The sequence below is a fragment of the Schistocerca nitens genome, chromosome 8 (genome assembly GCF_023898315.1).
Source record: "Schistocerca nitens isolate TAMUIC-IGC-003100 chromosome 8, iqSchNite1.1, whole genome shotgun sequence".
NCBI lineage: Eukaryota > Metazoa > Arthropoda > Insecta > Orthoptera > Acrididae > Schistocerca > Schistocerca nitens.
The window spans coordinates 222,287,220-222,306,711 of NC_064621.1; the positions used below are offsets into that span (position 1 = coordinate 222,287,220).

The following is a 19,492-nucleotide window of genomic DNA, read 5'->3' on the forward strand; positions in this document are numbered from 1 at the left end:
TCACCATGCACACGTACACAGGCCACATAATGGGTTGGCATACTCTGGGTCAGGTGGTCGAGCAGCTGCTGGGGCATAGCCTCCTATTCTTGCAGCAGTGCCTGTCAGACCTCCTGAAGTGTCCTAGGGGTTTGAAGACGTGCAGCGATACATCGACCGAGAGCATCCCAGGCGTGCTCGATGGGGTTTAGGTCTGGAGAACAGGCAGGCCACTCCATTCGGGTGATATCTTTGAGTTCGATGGGGCCGTACGTTATCATCCATCAGGAGGAAGGTGGGACCCACTGCACCTCTGAAAAGGCGGACGTACTTGTGCAAAATGACGTCCCAATACACCTGACCTGTTACAGTTCCTCTGTCAAAGACATGCAGGTGTGTACCTGCACCAATCATAACCCACCCCACACCATCAAACCACGACCTCCATACAGATCCCTTTGAAGGACATTAAGGGGTTGGTATCTGGTTCCTGGTTCACGCCAGATGAAAACCCGGCGAGAATCACTGTTCAGACTATATCTGGACTTGTCCGTGAACATAACCCGGGACTACTGTTCCAATGATCGTGTACTGTGTTCTTGACACGAGACCTTACGGGCTCTCCTGTGACCAGTGGTCAGTGGAATGCACCTTGCAGGTCTCCAAGCGAATTGACCACGTCTGTTCAGTCGTCTATAGACTGTGTGTCTGGTGACAACTGTTCCAGTGGCTGTGGTGAGGACCTGAGCAAGGCTACCTGCGGTACTCCGTGGCCGTCTGCGGGCACTGATGGTGAGATATCGGTCTTCTTGTGGTGTTGTGCACTGTGGACGTCCAATATTGTAGCGCCTGGACACGTTTCCTGTCTGCTGGAATCGTTGCATTAACCCTGAGATCGCACTTTGTGGCACACGGAGGGCCCGTGCTACGACCTGCTGTGTTTGACCAGCCTCCAGCCGCCCTAGTATTCTACCCTTCATAACGTCATCAGTGTATGTTATTTGAGCCATTTTCAACACACAGTCACCATTAGCACGTCTGAAAACGTCTACACACTTACTCTCTGCACCATACTCTGACATGCATCAACACACCTCTGTGTATGTGGGCTGCTGGCAGCGCCACCGTGCGACGACCGCAGGTCAAATGCACCGCATGGTCGTACCCCGAGGTGATTTAAACCCGCAAACCGCCGACCAGAGTGTTTTTTCACCATGTATCAGCATTATCCTTAATTTATGAGCATGAGTGTAAGACAACAAGTGTCTGGCGCAGTTGTTAAATCGGTTACTTCCGCTAAATGGCAAGTTATCAGGATTTGAGTGAGTTTGAACGTAGTGTTATAGTCGGCGCACGAGCGATGGGACACAGCATCTCCGAGGTATCGATGAAGTGGAGATTTTCCCGTACGACCATTTCACCAGTGTTCTGTTAATATCAGTAATCCGGTAAAACATAAAATCTCAGACATCGCTGCTGCCGGAAAAGGATTCTGCAAGAACGGGAACGATGACGACTGAAGAGAATTGTTCAACGTGGCAGAAGTGCAACCCTTCTTCAAATGGCTGCAGATTTCAATACTGGACCATCAACAAATGACAGTGTGCGAGCCATTCAACGAAACATCATCGATATGGGCTTTCGGAGCAGGAGGCCCACTCGTGTGACTGCACGACACAAAGCTTTACCCCTCTCCCGGGCATGTCAACACCAGCATTGGACTGTTGATGACTGGAAGCATGCTCTCTCGTCGAACGAGACTCATTTCAAATTGTATCGTGAGGATGGACGCGTACGGGTATGGAGACAATCTAATGAATCCATAGATCCTGCATGTCAGAAGGTGACTCTTCAAGCTGATGGAGGCCCTGTAATGGTGTGGGACGTGCGCAGTTGGAGTGATATGGGACCCCTGATACGTCCAGATACGACTGTGACAGGTGACACGTACTTCAGCGTTCTGTCTGGTAACCTGCATCCATTCATGTCCATTAGGAATCCGACGGACTTGGATAATTCCAGCAGGACAATGCGACACCCCACACGTCCAGAATTGCTACATAGTTGCTCCAGGAACACTATTCTGAGTTTAAACACTTCCTCTGCCCACCATACTCCCCAGACATGAACATTATTAGTATCTGGGATGCCTTGCAAGTGCTGTTAAGAAGAGATCTCCTCCATCTCGTACTCTTGTGGATTTATGCACAGCCCTGCAGGATTCATGGTGTCAATTCCCTCCAGCACTACCTCAGACTTCAGTCGAGTCTATGCCAGGTCGTCTTCCAGGACTTCTGCGTCCTCGTGGGGGCCCTACACGATATTAGGCGGGTGTACCAGTTTCTTTGGCTCTTCAGTATAAATACGGGCCTTTCGCAGTTTTTCCTCATGCTCAAACAGCGTGCCGTGGCAGTGCAGGAAGTGTGCAACTAGGCTGATCGCTATGGCACTCATACGAGGGCACAGCTTGTGAGCCGTATTCTTGACCACCTCTGTTTTAAGGATTGGATTGGATTGTTTGGGGGGATGAGACCAGACAGCGGGGTCATCGGTCTCAGCGGATTAGGGATGGACGGGGAAGGAAGTCGGCTGTGCTCTTTCAAAGGAACCATCCCGGCATTGGCCTGGAGCGATTTAGGGAAATCACGGAAAACATAAATCACGATGGCCGGACGCGGGATTCAACCGTCGTCCTCCCGAATCTGTTTTAAGGAATCGATGGCTTACGTGCTTTGAACATAGGCTCCAAAAGAAATTAGTCGACATGTAAAGTAGCACTACATTTTAAGCCCAACCGAACTGCGTCTTTTGCAGCACTTCTGGTAGGACCACAGTGGGACATTAAGTTGCTAAGCACTAGCATCTCTTAAAACCTCGCAGTTGTATCCTTGTGCGTGAAACTATTCAATTTCCTACCAAGAAAATCGCCATCTTAAGGGTAATTAGTAACTTTTTAATACAACTAAGTGTCGAACTGCTAAAATCAAGGAAAATTTCATCTAAGCCTATGTATCATCATTATTTATTTATCCTCTCGCGGATGCCCTTACATCACGTATAAAATTAGGAAACAAATTTTACAGCTCCTTACCTACTGAATTCTTTAGTTTCGAGTACTTCACTTTCTTTAACCTACGCGGTTGCGAAGTTCTGTCGCCATACCAAGGGGATGTGGCTTCATATTGCCTCAGTATATTGATACATCGTACTCACACTAGTGAAACTGGCTCATTGCGTTCTGCATCGGATTAACTCTTTACTGTTATCAAGAAAAGCTGTAACGCGTCTATAGTCGCTGAGCTAGTTATTTTCTAATGACAAATAAAAATTAACGTATGTTTAATTTTTTTTAAATTGTTATTCTAGGACTTAAACATTTAGCAAAATCTACGATAGGAATTTTCATTTTTCTATTTTAATCTGTACTTGCATAAATCAGTCTGAAGTCGGAACGCGTCATCGAAAAAGAACGTCGCATGTACTAAATGATTATAAAAAACAATCTAAGGTTTCTATTATTTTTTAAAGTGTGCTTCTTAAAAGTATTAAAACAAAAACTTAGAATATCCTTCTATAAAAATTTTGACAATGAACAAAGTAAGCCAACTTACATGCAAGAGTATTGAAGTGGTTCAGAACAACCCTTGCAGGCAGTTTGTAGATATTGCACAAGAGTACAATCTTTACTTTTTTATTAGGTGGACAGAATGAGAATCTCTCTCTCTCTCTCTCATTTCTACCCAATTTAGGGGTGTTGTAATCACTTTTTGCTGCTGCTGGTTGAAGCCGTGCTCGTTCTGAGCTGTGTGGGTAGTGTTTATGTATTCCATCTGTCGTTCGTATACGGTCCACACAATCTTTCAACAACATCGTCGACGTCAGCTTCGTTGTAATATCATGATTCTGCCAGACGATATATTAGCATTCAGTCCACTCATGTCCAATAACCTATACATAAGAAGTTAGCGCCAACGACGCCTTCTGTGACTGCCTGAATATTCTGAACACATTCGGTCGACAGAATCAACACCTTGATTGACATGTCTCACGATATCATTTACTTGGTAAAACAATATCTACAGCTAATATCACATAAAGACTTATTTATTTTCGACGAGAAATTTCGACAGGCTTTGCTGTCATCTCCTGTTCTTGAAAAACTGTTGCTGGAAAACGTGTTCACTGTGTGTAGGAACCTGATGCCAAGTTGTCATATTAGTGGATAAAATGCAGCACATCATGCAAACGTTTCTCAGAATTAAAATGTTTGCAATCAAACAGCCCTTCGTGCATGTGGCCATGTCCATGTATGTAGCATTCAACAGATGATCGTTAAATCTTAAGAAACACAATCTATAGTAAAATGTACAACAGCACATCTGTTTACGTTAGCCTGACATGTTCTGTTCATTGATGAAGTGACTTAGGTGGCATATATGGTACATATAGCATCAAATGCGTAATTTGATGGGGAATTCTTATTGAAGATATCGACACAGTCCAGTCACGTTAATGTGACACCCCCCCCCCTCCCCCTCCCTCCTATGTTCGACGTCAGAATGCAATAAGCAGTCACAGACAGCAGATGCCAGCACTAGCAATGGAGGGTATACGAGTACAAAGCGTGTCGTGCTGGCGGAGGGTGGGGATGGGGCCGGGGGGGGGGGCGGGAAACAGTGCAGTCGGAGGAGTTTATTGGAAGCAGTTCCAAACGGCTAGCTTTGTAAATTGTTAGCGTGCCACTGTGGCTACAATATACCCCACATGGCAAAATGATGCTATAGGAAACCGGCGCCAAGACAAGTGTTGTGCACCATGGGCCAAGGATGGCAAGGATGAATGAATGAGATGTGTACAACCAAATATAAGTGCAGCTGTTGAACAACTGACAGGCCAGATGAACGAAAGGGCTACCAACAGTGTCTCCTCAACGACCGTTCAGTGGATGTTGCTGCATATAGGCCTCCATAGTAGGTGCACGGTTATGCACCCATGCCTGCTACTGTACATCGGCGACGAAGGTTGTAATTTGCACGCAAATACCGCAACTGGACATCCATAGAGATGATGCAGGTAGCCTCTTCAGATGAATCACGTTTTAGGTTTATCACACAGATGGCTGTTGATGTGTGCGGCGTGAAACGTGTCATTACAAACACCCTGCAGCAGTCATCGGAAAGGTCCAGGCCAGAAGAGGGAGCGTTATGGTTCGCGGCATTTCTTGTGTTATGTCATCATTCTGGAAGCAAAATGGATCAACACAAGCATGTATTTATCCTTGGGGACCATGTCCACCCCTACATGCTGTTTGTTTTTCCTCGGCACGATGGCATCCTCCAGCAGTAAAATCCAATGTGTCACACAGGTCACAGTGTATATGCATGGTCCGAAGAGAACGGGGACGAGTATACCATATCTCCTGGCCACCAAACTCCCTCGATTTAAACCGAACCTAGAATCGGGATTTTCTCTCCATGACTCTTCAACCAAGAAACCTACTACAGCTCGTCACTGCGCTGGAGTCGTCATGGCTCCACTACACTGTCGGTAACTTCCAGGACGTCTTCTGTCACGACTCACAGCGATCCGCGCTGCAAAATTGGTTATTCAGGCTTTTGAGAGGCAGTCACGTTAACATGAGTGGATAGTACACACGTTCTATCACTATACAACTTGAGTCAGTTTTTTCGGACACTTTTCTGTCTTCGGGATTTTCGAAGCGATTTTTCTCGCCCAGTTCAATCTGTCGCAAATAGCGATATTACGACTTCGTGATTCGACTTGGATACAGCAACTAACCTCAAAAGGTGTCCAGTTGCTGCTGAGACCGTTCCTTCGGTTTTGGGCGATCCGTAGACTTGTACCTCAAACTGAACTCTGCCAGTTTTTTGTTCATCCAAAACCATAGTTTGTTCGGCGGCCGGTGTGGCCGAGCGGTTCTAGGCGCTACAGTCTGGAACCGCGTGAGCACTACTGTCGCAGGTTCGAATCCTGCCTCGGGCATGGATGTGTGTGGTGTCCTTAGGTTAGTTAGGTTTAAGTAGTTCTAGGGGACTGATGACCTCAGAAGTTAAGTCCCATAGTGATCAGAGCCATTTGAACCATAGTTTGTTCCTGATAACCGCGTCAAATACTGTCTCCAGTGCTTCATTTGTATAAAGTGGCTAAATACGTCTTGGTCGATAAGTGATGCAAGGCAGTCTGATAATATTGTGGCTCCTGGCACGAGCATTTCTTACAGGTTGTGTTTCAGTCTACTTTTCCGTAATATTATTTCCTGGAATTAGTCTCTCCATTCATTTCAACTTCGTCTCGATGAATCTCTTCGTCGCCAGACAATTCGTAGTTTGAGTCTTGATCACTCATTATCACAAACTCTTCGTCCTCCTGTCCGTTTGATTACGTGCAGATGTTGAATTTTCACCAACTTCGTCATCATGCCCGTGTAATTCATCGTCCAACCGCTGTTCTAATAGGAAATACCGGTTTCCAGAACCACTGTTTAGATTTTCTATTACAGATACCTGAAACGAAAGAGTAAAACTGAAAAAATAACAAAAGTAGTGAATCCATTGCACATCTATAGTTGGGATCCAGTGGACGTGCGCGTATGCCGATACTGAGTGTAGGAGCAGCGAGCGATCGGGGGGGGGGGGGGGGGGGTGAGTGAGGAGAAGTTCTGGTTTCCACTTCGTTTTTACATGTGTTCAAAGACTGGACAGAAATCCATTGGAACCCGGTCTACAGTAAGGGTTAAAGGGTCGGCAAGTTCAATCAGAGGCCATGCGACGAGCACGGTATGAAAGGAACATACGAGGTCTGTTCAAAAAATTCCGGAACATTCTCAATTTCGCGCCAATGTTGAAGTGAAATGCGGTTGACATTCCTGCACACACTTGCATTTAATGTATGGCCGCCGGAAGTTTCATTGTTGTATGTCTGTTAGTTATTGTTCAGTGCTGGACTGAGTAGAACGTTGTGTAACACAGTTTGCGAATTCGAGATGGCAAACTTAGAGGAGCAACACATTTGCATTAACTTTGCGGCGTGAAACTCAAGAAATCCTTTACAGAGATACACCAAAAGATGCAGGAAGCCTACAGTGACGACTGCTTAAGCCGTACTTGGTGTTACGAATGGTTCACACGGTATAAAAATGGCCAGACAGAAGTTAAAGATGACCCTCGTTCAGGACGCCCTCCGACGTCTACCGACGACCCTAATGTCAGGAACGTCAATGAAATTGTGCTTGCCAGTCGAAGACTGACTGTCCGAGAGATTGCAGAAGATGTAACATTTCAGTTGGATCATGTCATGAAATCCTGACACAGCATCTTGGAATGCACCCTGTTGCCGCCAAGTTCGCCCCACGGCTCATGAATCAGGACCAGAAAGATCTTCGCCTCGCACTCTGTGGAGAGCTTTTGCGTCGCCCAAATGAGAACGAGATGTCCCGTAAGAGAATCATAACTGACAATGACACGTGGGTCTACGGTTATTCGGGAGGACGACGGTTCAATCCCGAGTCCGGCCATCCTGATTTAGGTTTTCCGTGATTTCCCTAAGTCCCTTCTGGCAAATGCCGGTATGGTTCCTTTCACAGGGCACGGCCGACTTCCTTCCCCACTCTTCCCTAATCCGATGAGGCCGATGACCTCGCTGTTTGGTCTCCTCCCCCAAATCAATCCAAAAAATCTATGGTTATGACTCTGAGTCGACGCTTCAATTTTCACAAAGGGGCGGGAAAGTTTCTCCAAGTGGCTCGTCAGGTCAGGTCAAATGTCAAACCCATGCTGAAAGTTCTCTTTGACTTTCAAGGATTAGTTCAACATGAATTTGCGCCAAAGGGACATACTGCCAATCGATGGTTCTATGGGGACGTGCTACGACGCCTGCGGACAGATATGAGAAGGAAACGGTCTGAAAAGTGGCGAGACTATTCATGGCTCTCCCATCACGATAACGCACCCACACGTTCATCCCTATTGGTGCGTGACTTTTGCACAAAAAACGAAATCACTGTGCTGCTTATCCTCGGTACTCTCCAGATATGGCCCCTACGAACTTTTTTTTATTTCCAAAACTGAAAACCCCGTTGAAAGGACAAAAATTTGCAACGATAGACGAGATAAAAGAAAATTCTCAGACGGCGCTTCGCGTTATCCAGCAAGAGGCGTACCAAGACTGCGTTGGGAGCGGTGTATCAAGTGTGGAGGACAGATCTCCGAAGGAGACCATGCACAATAAGTGAAAGGTAAGCGTAGAAAAATTTTGTGGACAAAGTTATAGAATTTTTTGAACGAACCTCGTGACATCACTTACCGGAGGCACAGGGCATTCCATAGGCATATTAAGCGCATCGAGGAAAGGTCTCGTGTTGTCATTATCCTTGTTGTCGTCCAGGAATTCGCATCCCTCTTGCTCTCCCTGGTTGACCACAGTTCCGTCCTTCTTCACCACGAAATTTGTCTGCAACAATAAAAAATGGAACGATCATATAGCATTCTTGGCTGCGAAACTGCATACCTGAAAGGGTTTTGTTCCAGTGCGAATTAGCCGGCCGGAGTGGCCGTGCGGTTCTAGGCGCTACAGTCTGGACCCGAGAGACCGCTACGGTCGCAGGTTCGAATCCTGCCTCGGGCATGGATGTATGTGATGTCCTTAGGTTAGTTAGGTTTAAGTAGTTCTAAGTTCTAGGGGACTGATGACCACAGATGTTAAGCCCCATAGTGCTCAGAGCCAGCCACTTCCTGTATTCGACACAGCGCTCATAGCTGCCTGCAAAAACCGAGAATGCCATTCTGCTCCATTGCATTCGAGATTTCTACGAGCCACGATTTGCAGGCAGCGCTCATCAGCTACTGTTGTTGACAGAAGGCGAACACTTCGAGGCACAATTTTTGTTTTGTGTCTCACGATAGTGGTGTAACGTTCCAATGACGTTGTTGTGGTGTGCGCTATGCCAGTGGGCAATCTCACATGATGGCAAGTGAAACGTGGCAATGTGCTCACAAATGTTAAAAATGATACTTCGAGGAGACACGCTGGCAACCTGAGCAGAAGTGATGTTAAATTAAAAGGAAGGTCAGCGTTGGCCGTAATATTGATGTTTTATTGATAGTAGAATCGATTTTCGATCACATAGTGACCATCTTCAGTGTTGTACAAATTAAAGTCAGACACTGGTATGAAGTTCAATATGATACCAAAGTCTGAGTTTAATTTGTACAGCACTGAAGATGATCACTATGTGATCGAAAATCGATTCTGCTATCAATACAACATCAATATTACGGCCAACGCTGACCTTCCTTTTAATTTAATATATATGGTCGTTGTGCGCACAGCACTCCATGGAGTCGCCAATCAATAGATGTGATGTTCATAACTGGAGACACAGCTAGCTCTACCCGGGATCGCTTGAGCGAGAGAAAAAATCTAGTATTCATGATTTTACTGAAATATTACAATATACCGGGTGATCAAAAAGTCAGTATAAATTTGAAAACTGAATAAATCACGGAATAATGCAGATAGAGAGGTACAAATTGACACACATGCTTGGAATGTCATGGGATTTTATTAGAACCAAAAAAATACAAACGTTCAAAAAATGTCCGACAGATGGCGCTTCATCTGATCATAATTAGCATAACAAAGTAAGACAAAGCAAAGATGATGTTCTTTACAGGAAATGCTCAATATGTCCACCATCATTCCTCAACAATAGCTGTAGTCGAGGAATAATGTTGTGAACAGCACTGTAAAGCATGTCCGGAGTTATGGTGAGGCATTGGCGTCGGATGTTGTCTTTCAGCATCCCCAAAGATGTTGGTCGATCACGATACACTTGCGACTTCAGGTAACCCCAAAGCCAATAATCGCACGGACTGAGGTCTGGGGACCTGGGAGGCCAAGCATGACGAAAGTGGCGGCTGAGCACACGATCATCACCAAACGACGCGCGCAAGAGATCTTTCACGCGTCTAGCAACAGGGGGTAGAGCGCCATCCTGCATAAACATCGTACGTTCCAGCAGGTGTTTATCAGCCAGGCTGGGGATGATGCGATTCTGTAACATATCGGCGTACCTCTGACCCGTCACGGTAGCAGTTTTGCTGTCCAGCACCATCTGTCGGACATTTTTTGAACTTTGTTTTTTTTTGTTTTTGTTCTAATAAAACCTCTTGTCATTCCAAGCATGTGTGTCAATTTTTACCTCTATATCTACATTATTCTGTGGTTTATTAAGTTTTCAATTTTATACTGACTTTTTGATCACCCTGTATTTTAAAGATATTGAAATATTGATCTAGGAATGCTTTCTTTGATATCTCTACCTTCACGTGGCTTTCGCTTGTCTAATTACAGGTAATTCTGCTGTCACCGGCCCTGTTTGAAGCGGTGCGCATCTTTACATTATTTTTCACGCGGTAGCTCTCGCGTAATAATGCCCTGTACATTCGTAAAACACCGTCTTGCTTCTTTTTTTAGTCTGTTTCTCTGTGCTGGTGACTTGAGATTGGGTTAATTTTTTTCTCCTGGACGTAGCCTGCCCATATTACGTATTTTTTTAAAAAAGTAATAATACTTATTTGGTTTTACATACTGAATGAAGCAGCTGTGTACACAAAGTACGCGACATGCTCTGTCAGATGTGAAAATATATAAAATTTTAGAGGATAGGTGTCATCTCAGATGAACAGATATTGCTGTGGCTAGAGGAACCGCTGGATGAGAATATCCATACAGAATTCCTGTCTTCAGATACAGACGCACAATCAGACAGTTATTCTGTAATGCGTCTACAGCAGCCCCAACACCTGCAAATCGTGACAGGTATCAAGGTAGGGATGGAAAAACAAAATGGTTCAAACATAAAGCCCCTCCATCAAAAACTGCTCGTCAGAATATTGTGACACAACTTCCAGGTGTAAAGGGGGAAGCAAAAAATTCGAAAGCTGTTCTCGACTGCTGGAAAGTGTTTTTTCAGACAGTGTATAACACTACCGTCTGCTACTACTATGCCATAACCTCAAAGCTGAAGGTAGTTCGTATAAAAAAATTATTCTTATTCAAGTAATTATAGTATGAACAAGCAGAGCAGTGTTACCCTCTGAGAGGAATTTTGTTATGTTGACCGTGTTGTACCTAACGGAGGTGGCTTATCGGAAGTGAAAGTCAGAATTACGTAAATATTTAAACAGTAACAAATAATATTTTACCTAGCTACACGGTTTAAAGCATAAAGAAAACGGTCGCCAGCCTAATTAGGCAAGAGAATGATTAACTTTTTTTTTTAAGAAAGTAGGTATGAGTAACTTTAACGGACAAACACAACCTATATTTTGCCACACGCGAGTGCAGTGAACTCTGACACCTGCATATGTTCACGGATTGGAAGCTGACAGAGCAGAACAAACTATTTGCATAAACATAACAGATAACAATACACACTATTACTTTCAGGGCTTATTCAAACTGAATGGTCTTTATAACATTACTATTAATATTCATGTAAAATCATAAATTGGACATAGGTTCAGTATTACTTTTCAAACATTTTCCTAGCTTACATAAAATTGTAAATGTAGTTCACTGCAAAATTATGAACTGATCACAGGTTAAGCCTCTCTCAGCTAAATACTTTTCTAGTTAGAATGAAAGTTAAATGGAATTCACTAACAGTCTTTTGAATTAAGAAATTATTGTTTTCATAGATAGTGGTCTTTATATTAATCGTTATCTAGCATGAGAACAATAGACTAACTGTTGATCCTGTTACACCATTAATATGCACTTTTAATACACAAGGCGAATCCAATATTGTACAGAAGTTCACTTAAATAGGAAAAGTAATTGAAACTTGCTATAATTAAGTAACTTTGTGCATTTCAGTGGAGGGGGGCCCTTAATCTTGGCCATTGTAGCAGAGCATACTAAACACACTGTCAACACACTAAAGAAACAAGGTATTAGTTCTCAACTCTTACTGCAGTAGAACACGGCATATCTGTAAGAAACTGACTCACCTTTTGCGATTTGCAACAAGCAGCAATGTGATCATTTACTAAGCAAAACTTTACCATCCTCAGTTTTATGACCTTTTAATTTTGAAATTGACAACAACATATTAATAAGCAGTTTTAATAGAAAAATTATTTTCAGCAAGCATCATATACTTTAGCTCACTCTCTTGCCACATTAACTTTAACTTTCTTTCAATAAAGGACACTCGGTAAGCACTTTAGAGTGGGAGGGACCCTAAGTGGATGTGTGACTGAGGATAAATCACGGTAGGTACAAAAGTTCAGCTAAAAATTACCTTGTATTTGAGTACACTAAACATCCAATGAGCTGATCCTTCAGTGTACATTACTATAGTGTTCCATTACAGCGATTGCGCAATGTGGTGGCGATCGCATGTTGGTAGGTGGATTTGCAGGTAGAATTGCCGGATTCTGTCATTTCTTGGTAGCGATGATAGACATCGATTTCAGAATAGTTCCAGCTCTTTATCCATCCATCCGAGGCATTCGAAAGCGCCAGGAAAAGCGTCTCTCAGAACCAACACAATACACAACTTTTACATGAGCTACTGACAGTTTGGTAGCTCGTCCCCGACTGACTCTCAATTCCAACTTTTCTACCTCGGCCAATCACAATTTGCGCGCCCTTCACAGTTCCGTTCCCGAGGGGAACCACAAAACCTTTTACATAAAAATATCTAAGAACCCTAAGTGAAGATCAGCAGTTTACATAACAGCAAAGAAACATTTTAAATAAAACAGAACATTTGCACATATTGGTATTTCTACAAAAAATTATTCACCCAAATTCCAAATATATACACTAAGTTTTGTCTCCCTCCAATTCAGACAAAGAATTTAAATGACAGATATACTACATTGCATAGAATCAAACCATGACATCAAATTTTTTACAAAGAAAGGAGTATACAATTTTGTGTTATCGGTTGAATCAAGCGCATTTACAGAAGCTCAACGATGTAACATTAAATGAAACAAAAGGCAAAATAAATCAGTAGAGCATTAGAGCTATGGTGTTACAAGAGTATTTGACCGTGTTGTAAAATACACAAACCAGGAACTAGACAGAATGGCAGCAGGTTATTTACAGAGTGCTCGAGACTGCCCACAGACAGATTTCGAAGAATTATCTGCTTGCCTTGGAGCTTTATGTCTCACCAGAGTGAAAAAGTTACCGATGAACGACAGGTCACTGATGAAACTGCATTACATATTTTTTTGCATCGATGAGCAGACGAAGATTCCATACTCTTCTGCAAGCTGTACGGTTTGATGACAAGTCTACGAGGGCGCAGATGAAGGAAACAAATAACCTGGCACCGATCAGGGAAATACACAACTGGCCACTAAAATTGCTACACCACGAAGATGACGTGCTGCAGACGCTAAATTTAACCAACAGGAAGAAGATGCTGTGATATGCAAATGATTAGCTTCTCAGAGCATTCACACAAGGTTGGTGCCGGTGGCGACACCTACAACGTGTTGACATGACGAAAGTTTCCAACCGATTTCTCATACAGAAACAGCAGTTGACCGGCGTTGCCTGATGAAACGTTGTTGTGATGCCTCGTGTAAGGAGGAGAAATGCGACTTTGATAAAGGTCGGATTGAAGCCTATCGCGATTGCGGTTTATCGTATCGCGACATTGCTGCTCGCGTTGGTCGAGATCCAATGACTGTTAGCAGAATATGTAATCGGTTGGTTCAGAAGGGTGATACGGAACGCCGTGCTGGATCCAAACGGCCTCGTACCACTAGCAGTCCAGATGACAGGCATCTTATCCGCATGGCTGTAACGGATCGTGCAGCCGCGTCTCGATCCCCGAGTCAACAGATGGGGACGTTTGCAAAACAACAACCATCTGCACGAACAGTTCGACGACGTTTGCAGCAGCATGGACTATCACCTCGGAGACCGTGGCTGCGGTTACCCTTGACGCTGCATCACAGACAGGAGCGCCTGCGATGATGTACTCGACGACAAACCTGGGTGCACGAATGGCAAAAAGTCATTTTTTCGGATGAATCCAGGTTCTGTTTACAGCATCATGATGGTCGCATACGTGTTTGACGACATCGCGGTCAACGCACATTGGAAACGTGTATTCGTCATCGCCATACTGGCGTTCACTCGCCGTGATGGTATGGGGTGCCATTGGTTACACGTCTCGCTCACCTCTTGTCCGCATTGACGGCACTTTGAACAGTGGACGTTACATTTCAGATGTGTTACGACCCGTGGCTCTACCCTTCATTCGATCCCTGCGAAACCCTACATTTCAGCAGGATAATGCACGACCGCATGTTGCAGGTCTTGTTCGGGCCTTTATGGACACAGAATATGTTCGACTGCTGCCCTGGCCAGCATATTCTCCAGGTCTCTCACCAATTGAAAACGTCTGGTCAATGGTGGCCGAGCAACTGGCACGTCACGATACGCCAGTCACTACTCTTGATGAACTGTGGTATCGTGCTGAAGCTGCATGGGCAGCTGTACCTGTACACGCTATCCAAGCTCTGTTTGACTCAATGCCCAGGCGTATCAAGGCCGGTATTACGACCAGAGGTGGTAGTTCTGGGTACTGATTTCTCAGGATCTATGCAGCCAAATTGTGTGAAAATGTAATCACATGTCAGTTCTAGTATAATATATATGTCCAATGAATACCTGTTTATCATCTGCATTTCTTTTTGGTGTAGCAATTTTAGTGGCCAGTAGTGTATTCGATGGGTTTGTGAATGTCTGCAAGAAGAGTTACAGTGTAGCAGCATTGGCAACAGTAGACGAGATGCTGGAAGCTTTCCGTGAACGTTGCAAGTTCAGGCAGTGTATTTCCCTTAAGCCAGCAAAATGCGGAATAAAAGTATATGCACTCTGTGATCCTAGAATTTTTTACACGCTGAATATGGAAATATATGCAGGCAAACAGCCTGCTGGTACATATCAAGTACCTAATGATGCAAGGAATATGGTGTTATGACTAATTCGAATCACTGAAAGCACAGGCAGGAACATGACGATGGACAACTATTTTACATCTGTCCTAGTCACAAACGAACTGTACACTAATCATCGACCCACAGTAGATAACAAGAGAGAAATTCCACAGGCGCTACTGTCTGCAAAGGTTGGATCAATAAACAGCAGCTTTTTCGGATTTGGAAAGAAACCAGGTTACAATTGTCTCCTTTGCTCGTATGTTCCGAACAAGAGACAGAAAAAGATTGTACTAATGATATCTACCTTCACAGAGACGGTAGTATAGATACGGACAGTGGCGAATCAAGTAAACCTGAAGTGATTACATTCTACAATATTACAAAAGGCGGCGTAGATATTGCCGACCGTCTGAAATCGGAATATTCTGTTTTTCACCTTGCTGAACATCGGGGCGATAAATGGTGAAGTAATATACAAGATGAGTACGTGTGACTTGATGCCAAGGAGGTGATTCCTAAAAGAACCGAGTATGGTGGTTACAGAAGCACGTACAATCAAGCGTATACAAGTTACTAGCATATCACACCACTTGAAGGAGAAAATAATAGGCGTTGAAGGTATCCACAACCTGCCTACAGCAGAAGAAGCAAGTGAATCAAGAGGAAATACAAGATGTCACTACTGCCCAAAAAGAAAAAACAAATATACACACCATCGCTGCCATCTTTGTTCCAGTTCCATTTGTATTTTCTTACTTGCCATGACTTGCTCGTCACAAGAAGCTGGAATTAACTCAGATTAGTAAAACGGGTGTGATGGTAAACTAGGATGTTCACTTACAGTCATTGTTTCGAAGTGCTGTTAGGAGAAGTGTTGTGATGTAATGATAAACTGTGTGTAACCACTGCATACTGAATTTTTAAAACTAAAGCAAGATATATGTTTCATTTAATGTTTATACATAATTATAATGTTTTGGTAATAAGAAAGAAGTAATTTACTTGATAATTGTATCTCGGTATGGAACCTACAGGCAAAAACGTAAAGAAATACATTTGTTAGAAAAAATCTAACACGGGAGTTATCGCGCGACAACAATAGGCGCCAGCGATCCCGGGTTAAACTGCACTGGGAGCGAAGGATTACTTTTACCTGTACTAACAGGTCGCTGTCCAGAACGATTTGCTGTAATCAAAAGGCTATGGAGAATTAAGTTAATTCTGACACGATTGTCCTAAAGAGTGACTAAAGTGTAGTTTTAAAGTTTGTTTGACACTACAATAGTGAAGCCATAGTCACGGTATATAAAACTTTTTGCTTTAAAAAGAAAGGGTTACATTACCGGTTTCAATGAACTACATCGTCATTTTCAAATGTAAAAACATCAGTTGGAGAATAGATAATGGGAATTATGACCATACATCTGACAAAAATAACGAGAAACAATGACACCAGGCAACTGAGACTATGGTGGCACAACCAAGTAACTACAAAGGGCGTTCAAAAAGTTTTGCATAGTTGTCTCTCATTTTTTTATTGTTTGCAAGAGAAGAATGAAATTTTTTGTGAAAGTACTTGGAAAATTTAGCTATAAGTTGGTATATAAAAGTATTTTCTTTTATTTACAGGCGAGCCATAATGGACCGTGAAGTAGATGTCAGGTTGCGACAACAGTCGGTGATGGATTTCCTCTTCAAGACGTCATTACCCAGGATGAAACATAGTTGTTTTTGTTCGAACCAAGCCTCATCCGGGTTCCCCTCGGAAGAAGAAACCAAGACTTTCACGAAGAAGAGGCCGAAAGGTGATGGCCTCCTTCTTCTGGGATCAGTGTGGAGCCATTTTCGTTGACTTTTTGGAACCTGGCTCCACAATTAACCGGGACCGTTACTGTTTGTCATTGGACAAGCTGCGACGTGCCATCAAGATCTACAGACCACAGCATCAGGGTCAGCTCATCAGCCCATCAGACTACACCATGACAATGTCAAACCCCGTACAGCCCTTATGACGCAGGAGAAAATGAGGAAAATGGGTTGGAAAATTGTACCTCTTCCTCCCTACAGTTCGAACTTGGCTCCGTCTGATTTTTACCTCTTCGGTCGTCTGACGGTCCATCTGCGTGGTAAAACATTTGATAGTGAGAAAAACCTTATTTCCTATGTCAAGCGATGGAAGTCAATCCCCAGAATTTTACCAAAGTGCATTTACATCATGGAAAGAAGGTTTGGCCAGATGTGTCACAGCTCATGGAGGCTACATTGAGTAGATACAATGTATAGCTAAATTTTCCAAGTATGTTCACAAAAAATTTCAATCTCTCCTGCAAAAAATAAAAAAGTTAGAGACGACTGTGCAAAACTTTTTGAACCCCCTTTGTACAAGTTGTACCTGTTGTTGTTGTTGTTGTTGTGGTCTTCAGTCATGAGACTGGTTTGATGCAGCTCTCCATGCTACTCTATCCTGTGCAAGCTTCATCATCTCCCAGTACTTACTGCAACCTACATCCTTCTGAATCTGCTTAGTGTATTCATCTCTTGGTCTCCCTCTACGATTTTTACCCTCCACGCTGCCCTCCAGTGCTAAATTTGTGATCCCTTGATGCCTCAAAACATGTCCTACCAACCGATCCCTTCTTCTAGTCAAGTTGTGCCACAAACTTCTCTTCTCCCCAATCCTATTCAATACCTCCTCATTAGTTACGTGATCTACCCACCTTACCTTCAGCATTCTTCTGTAGCACCACATTTCGAAAGCTTCTATTCTCTTCTTGTCCAAACTAGTTATCGTCCATGTTTCACTTCCATACATGGCTACACTCCATGCAAATACTTTCAGAAACGACTTCCTGACACTTAAATCTATACTCGATGTTAACAAATTTCTCTTCTTCAGAAACGATTTCCTTGCCATTGCCAGTCTACATTTTATATCCTCTCTACTTCGACCATCATCAGTTATTTTACTCCCTAAATAGCAAAACTCCTTTACTACTTTAAGTGTCTCATTTCCTAATCTAATTCCCTCAGCATCACCCAATTTAATTTCACTACATTCCATTATCCTCGTTTTGCTTTTGTTGATGTTCATCTTATACCCTCCTTTCAAGACACTGTCCATTCCATTCAACTGCTCTTCCAAGTCCTTTGCTGTCTTTGACAGAATTACAATGTCATCGGCGAACCTCAAAGTTTTTACTTCTTCTCCATGAATTTTAATACCTACTCCGAATTTTTCTTTTGTTTCTTTTACTGCTTGCTCAATATACAGATTGAATAACATCGGGGAGAGGCTACAACCCTGTCTCACTCCTTTCCCAACCACTGCTTCCCTTTCATGCCCCTCGACTCTTATAACTGCCATCTGGTTTCTGTACAAATTGTAGATAGCCTTTCGCTCCCTGTATTTTACCCCTGCCACCTTCAGAATTTGGAAGAGAGTATTCCAGTTAACGTTGTCAAAAGCTTTCTCTAAGTCTACAAATGCTAGAAACGTAGGTTTGCCTTTTCTTAATCTTTCTTCTAAGATAAGTCGTAAGGTTAGTATTGCCTCACGTGTTCCAACATTTCTACGGAATCCAAACTGATCTTCCCCGAGGTCCGCTTCTACCAGTTTTTCCATTCGTCTGTAAAGAATTCGCGTTAGTATTTTGCAGCTGTGACTTATTAAACTGATAGTTTGGTAATTTTTACATCTGTCAACACCTGCTTTCTTTGGGTTTGTAATTATTATATTCTTCTTGAAGTCTGAGGGTATATCGCCTGTCTCATACATCTTGCTCACCAGATGGTAGAGTTTTGTCATGACTGGCTCTCCCAAGGCCATCAGTAGTTCTAATGGAATGTTGTCTACTCCGGGGGCCTTGTTTCGACTCAGGTCTTTCAGTGCTCTGTCAAACTCTTCACGCAGTATCTTATCTCCCATTTTGTCTTCATCTACATCCTCTTCCATTTCCATAATATTGTCCTCAAGTACATCGCCCTTATATAAACCTTCTATATACTCCTTCCACCTTTCTGCTTTCCCTTCTTTGCTTAGAACTGGGTTGCCATCTGAGCTCTTGATATTCATACAAGTGGTTCTCTTCTCTCCAAAGGTCTCTTTAATTTTCCTGTAGGCAGTATCTATCTTACCCCTAGTGAGACAAGCCTCTACATCCTTACATTTGTCCTCTAGCCATCCCTGCTTAGCCATTTTGCACTTCCTGTCGATCTCATTTTTGAGACGTTTGTATTCCTTTTTGCCTGCTTCATTTACTGCATTTTTATATTTTCTCCTTTCATCAATTAAATTCAATATTTCTTCTGTTACCCAAGGATTTCTATTAGCCCTCGTCTTTTTACCCACTTGATCCTCTGTTGCGTTCACTACTACATCCCTCAGAGCTACCCATTCTTCTTCTACTGTATTTCTTTCCCCCATTCCTGTCAATTGTTCCCTTATGCTCTCCCTGAAATTCTCTACAACCTCTGGTTCTTTCAGTTTATCCAGGTCCCACCTCCTTCTTAAATTCCCACCT

At 43.3% G+C, this 19,492-nt stretch overlaps 1 protein-coding gene across 1 annotated transcript in view; it reads right to left on the reverse strand.

Annotated features, from left to right (window-relative positions):
* Positions 1–19,492, reverse strand: part of LOC126198935 (uncharacterized) — a 154,821-nt gene that overhangs the window by 14,572 nt on the left and 120,757 nt on the right. Inside the window, exon 3 of the mRNA XM_049935573.1 lies at positions 8,302–8,448. Within this exon, the coding sequence (XP_049791530.1) occupies positions 8,302–8,448 (147 nt within the window). The remainder of the gene's footprint in view (positions 1–8,301; positions 8,449–19,492) is intronic.